Genomic DNA, 3,729 nt, shown 5'->3' with positions numbered 1-3,729 from the left:
TAGTTTTCAGTGTGGGGCTGCATCATCAGCTGCTGTAGCTGGGTTTTCTGACTATGAGATTCAGTTGCTAGGAAGATGGCATAGCGATGCTTACAAACTCTATATCGATGTTCCTCGTGACCGTATCCTCCACCTGTCTGCTCAACTTCATGTGGCCGCGCCTCTTGCTCCCTCTCCCAATCCGCTGGATTTCCATTTCGCGCCCGTGGTGGCTTGAGCATGGCTTCCCTTGAGGGGCCATCGCGAGAGAGCTTTGGTGTCCAAACAAAGACTTGTTTTGTCCCCAACCCCTCGCTCCTAAGAACACTCCTCATCCAATACTGCTCCTCACGTCCTCTCAACTCCTAGAACAAGCATAGAAGCTGGCCTAAACACCACAACCACCCCAATACATCCTACCAAAATGTCACCTAGCAACTCAAACTCTGGTTTAATATTTGTGCATTCTCATGGCCTTCCCGCTCTTCACGGTATCTCAACTGTCCCTCTTCTTCCAGGTTACTGGGGGCTCAGGCTTTATCGGCTACCATATATTGTCCCAATTGCTAAATAACCGGTATTTCGTTCGAGCGTACGTTCTATTCACGGTACATTGCAAATTTTTCAATTGATAGTGTTATATTTTAGTGCTGCCCGAGGAAAGAAGATCGAACTCCTGAAGAAGGCCCTCTCCGCCAACTACAGTAGCGACAGATTCGAAGTCATCGAGGTCGCCGACATCACTTCCGGTGACTTGAGTCAATACCTCAAAGGTGAGAGAGCTCGATGATAACTTACGGTCAATATTGGCTCACGCCACTTCTATAAGGTGTTGATGGGATAATCCATGCTGCAGCTCCTCTTCCGGGACGAGTTGATGTAGAAACAGCCTTTAAGGTACATTTCCTGCACTTCAAGCCGTCAACTTAACATTAATGTTTTGTTCGTAGATCAGCATCGAAGGATCTCTACATATTTTACGGGAAGCTGTCCACGCGAAGGTTCCCAGAGTCGTTGTTACTAGTTCTATCGCGACATTTCCTCTCCCACAAGGACCATTTGGCGCCAACGGTGAGTCTTTTCTCAGTATTTGATCCACATTTTACTCGTTGCGCCGATTTCAGATTGGAATCCTGTCACCAAAGATCAAGCCATAGCCTCGGGATAACCATTCCCAATTTACATGGCCCAGAAGAAATATGCAGACTTGGCGGTCGTTGAATTCGCGGAGAAACACACAGAAATAGATGTTACGCTCGGTATGGTCGCACTCGTTCAGCTTGTTTCACCCAAACTTATACGGCCTTTCTCCGCAGCTGGACCTGCCTTTACTTACGGGCCCTTCGCGCCTGGCTTCGAATGCTTCCTTCCCGAACCAGATCTCAGCGCCCTGTCTACAAACGAGAGCATCTATGCGCTCCTTCGACCTGGAAACACTAGGATCCCTATCGCCCCAGGTGCTATTGATGTTCGTGATGCTGCAAGGGCACACATCCTTGCCCTGAAATTCCCACCTTCGACAGAAGTTGGGCCGAAGAGGTTCGCAATTGTGTCCCCGCACAGGTCTTCATATAGGGACGCTCTCACGATCATCGCGAAAGAGCGCCCTGAGCTCAAGGACCGCCTAACCGATGCCACCCTTGCACGGGAGTGGTCTTTGTATACGTTTCCTGTGGAATGGCAGAAGATAGATGATGTACTTGGTTTAAAGGCGGATTCGTTCATTCTATGGGATAAGACGGCTTTGGATACCGTTGATAGTCTTGTCCACGCCGAAGGCTTGTGGAAAGAGAAGGGGTTCGAGGTTCCACCGTTATTCCATCATCTATAGCCCTATCAGTATTTCGCAAAGAGCCTATAGGGCTACCGACGCAGTGCTTATAAGTCCAGAAACTCTAACGAATAGAAGGACAAGTCATTCTAGTACTTCCTTCCGGAAGTAATTCAATAATGCCCCCCTTCTCTAACTCACTCTCCCTCGTCCCAAAGTACCTTTCGCTCTGCAAAAATGACTGTCAGAAGGATCAATCGCATCTAATAGATGGAGCTAACCTTGAAGCTGAAAGCATCGATACCTCGCACCCAGTTTCCCAAGCCTTCGACGTACCAGCCGACTTGCGTATACAACTCTGACCTACGAAGCACGTTGTAAGTGGTCAGAAACTCCCGCACGAGCTTGTTGTTCAGGTCGGACATCCACGAGACCGTCTCATCCAGATTCATCTTGAGCTCATTCATTGCAACGACAACGAGATTGTGCGTTTCTCCATGGGCCTGTCTAGAAGCCAAAGAGAATTAACGCTTGGAACACGCTGGACGCATTCGGAATAGACCCACTCCTTGTTGTAAGAGTAGATATCATTCCCAATGATGATGAGATCGATAGCCGTACATCTGAGAGTCTCGATCTCTTTGCGACTCCAAACATCCTCCGGAAGATCCATACCAACCTCGAGAAGCGAGAATAAGACCCGCGTTGCAATGGTTCCCCGTCGGATCTCCATATAGCTCTGAATATTGTGAATGCGTTCAACAGTCTGATCGGCAGCCTCTTGCACAGCTGCATCACAGTATGCCTCGAATGCATTGATGAACCTTATACGAGAAGTGGGGTTAAATAATCGGATTACCCTCTCCCCGATCCTGAAACCCCATCAGGAAATCAATAGACAGGGAAAGATAAAAGTTTGGGTACTGCCGGGCCATCTCTCCGCCAATCCACTCACCGACGGGCCGCGCTTTATCTGGGTTTTGTAGGCCGTCTACGATAATATCCGCAAGCAATCGCGCCTCGTGTTCATCTATCAGGTCAACCTCGATTATATCGTCGAAATATAACATTAATATCAACAAATCGCAGCCCATTCGGAAAGTGTCTGCAGCTGTCAGATGACAAGATTTCGAGCAGATAAAATTATACCTTTATCCGCCCGAGGAAGCCCTAATGCGAGCAAGAGACCTTAAATTCGAGATGTCAAGACTGTCTGTAATATGGAGAAAGGTAGGGGCCTACTGGTATCGATACTATCTGGCGCATCGGCTTTGAAGGAACGGACCCATGCAGTCGACTCCGCTCTGCCAATATCGTAATGCGGATTCATGCTATGATTCCAGGGCCAGCACCAAAGTAGATGAGGAATGTGCATTGTCCGTTTAGCAGACGACGTTGGTGCCATTTCGATTCAACTTGACGTGCTATAGTGAGATAGTCGTAGCGATGAGTTTCTCTCAAATGCAGACTCGACAGCAAGAGAAGTGAAGATGACTCAAGTCAAATGTTAGTAGATGTCGACCACGGAAATTGATACAAGTTAACCCACCTCAGATAGACACTTGAAGAGGGAGAAAACAGTAATTTAGGTTAGTATGCGCGCTAAGGGGTATATATACGTCTAAAAACTCCTTCCTTCCTTTGATGGCGTGGCGTGCGGTGCAAATCATAATTGGGTAGATAAATAACGAGGAGATTGGGAGAGATTGATAGCAGATGGTGATAATGATGATGGTGCACTCGGGCGCACACCTATTAGACTCGGTGCGAGAAACGGCCAAGTCGCAAAGAATTAGGAAATAGTAGTCGATCAATCGTTGAAGTGCTGAACGCTGATCCCTCAAGGCATTAGTGCTGCAAAGACAGTACGTGAAATCTCAGCTTGAGCCAGTTTTCAGGATGATGTGCTGCGATCCGAGGCAAGGTTGACAGATTATTATCATCGATAAATGAGCGCTCTAAACATGTTTCCTGTCAAT

At 47.8% G+C, this 3,729-nt stretch overlaps 2 protein-coding genes across 2 annotated transcripts; one reads left to right on the top strand and one right to left on the bottom strand.

Annotated features, from left to right (window-relative positions):
- Window positions 1-381: 381 nt before the first annotated feature.
- On the top strand, window positions 382-1,810 carry BT62DRAFT_1057365 (NAD(P)-binding protein; the record flags this gene model as incomplete). The annotated part of the gene is made up of 6 exons (XM_043178581.1): window positions 382-571; window positions 628-752; window positions 809-876; window positions 930-1,050; window positions 1,185-1,238; window positions 1,296-1,810. Exons 1-6 carry the CDS (start codon window positions 450-452, stop codon window positions 1,808-1,810), a joined length of 1,005 nt encoding a protein of 334 aa, XP_043042329.1. The 5' UTR covers window positions 382-449.
- A 32-nt stretch (window positions 1,811-1,842) lies between these two features.
- Window positions 1,843-3,468, bottom strand: BT62DRAFT_729955 (terpenoid synthase). Its single transcript, XM_043182043.1, has 7 exons — window positions 3,300-3,468; window positions 2,993-3,244; window positions 2,900-2,938; window positions 2,675-2,855; window positions 2,317-2,622; window positions 2,032-2,257; window positions 1,843-1,979 (listed from the first exon to the last, which is right to left on the bottom strand). Exons 2-7 carry the CDS (start codon window positions 3,153-3,155, stop codon window positions 1,875-1,877), a joined length of 1,020 nt encoding a protein of 339 aa, XP_043042328.1. The 5' UTR covers window positions 3,156-3,244; window positions 3,300-3,468; the 3' UTR covers window positions 1,843-1,874.
- Between the last annotated feature and the right edge of the window lie 261 nt (window positions 3,469-3,729).

This window comes from Guyanagaster necrorhizus (genome assembly GCF_019112545.1).
Source record: "Guyanagaster necrorhizus MCA 3950 unplaced genomic scaffold BT62scaffold_7, whole genome shotgun sequence".
NCBI classification, from domain to species: Eukaryota; Fungi; Basidiomycota; class Agaricomycetes; order Agaricales; family Physalacriaceae; genus Guyanagaster; species Guyanagaster necrorhizus.
The sequence above is the reverse complement of the archived record's forward strand: the minus strand, read 5'-3'. Positions and strand labels throughout refer to the sequence as shown.

Bases quoted from the DNA above. Each gene is read 5' to 3' on its own strand.
- BT62DRAFT_729955 (XM_043182043.1), bottom strand. From the start codon at position 3,155: ATGGCACCAACGTCGTCTGCTAAACGGACAATGCACATTCCTCATCTA. The intron at 2,623-2,674 runs GTACCCAAACTT...ATGGGGTTTCAG, and splicing joins GGCGGAGAGATGGCCCGGCA to GATCGGGGAGAGGGTAATCC. The intron at 2,258-2,316 runs GTGGGTCTATTC...TTTGGCTTCTAG, and splicing joins ATCTACTCTTACAACAAGGA to ACAGGCCCATGGAGAAACGC.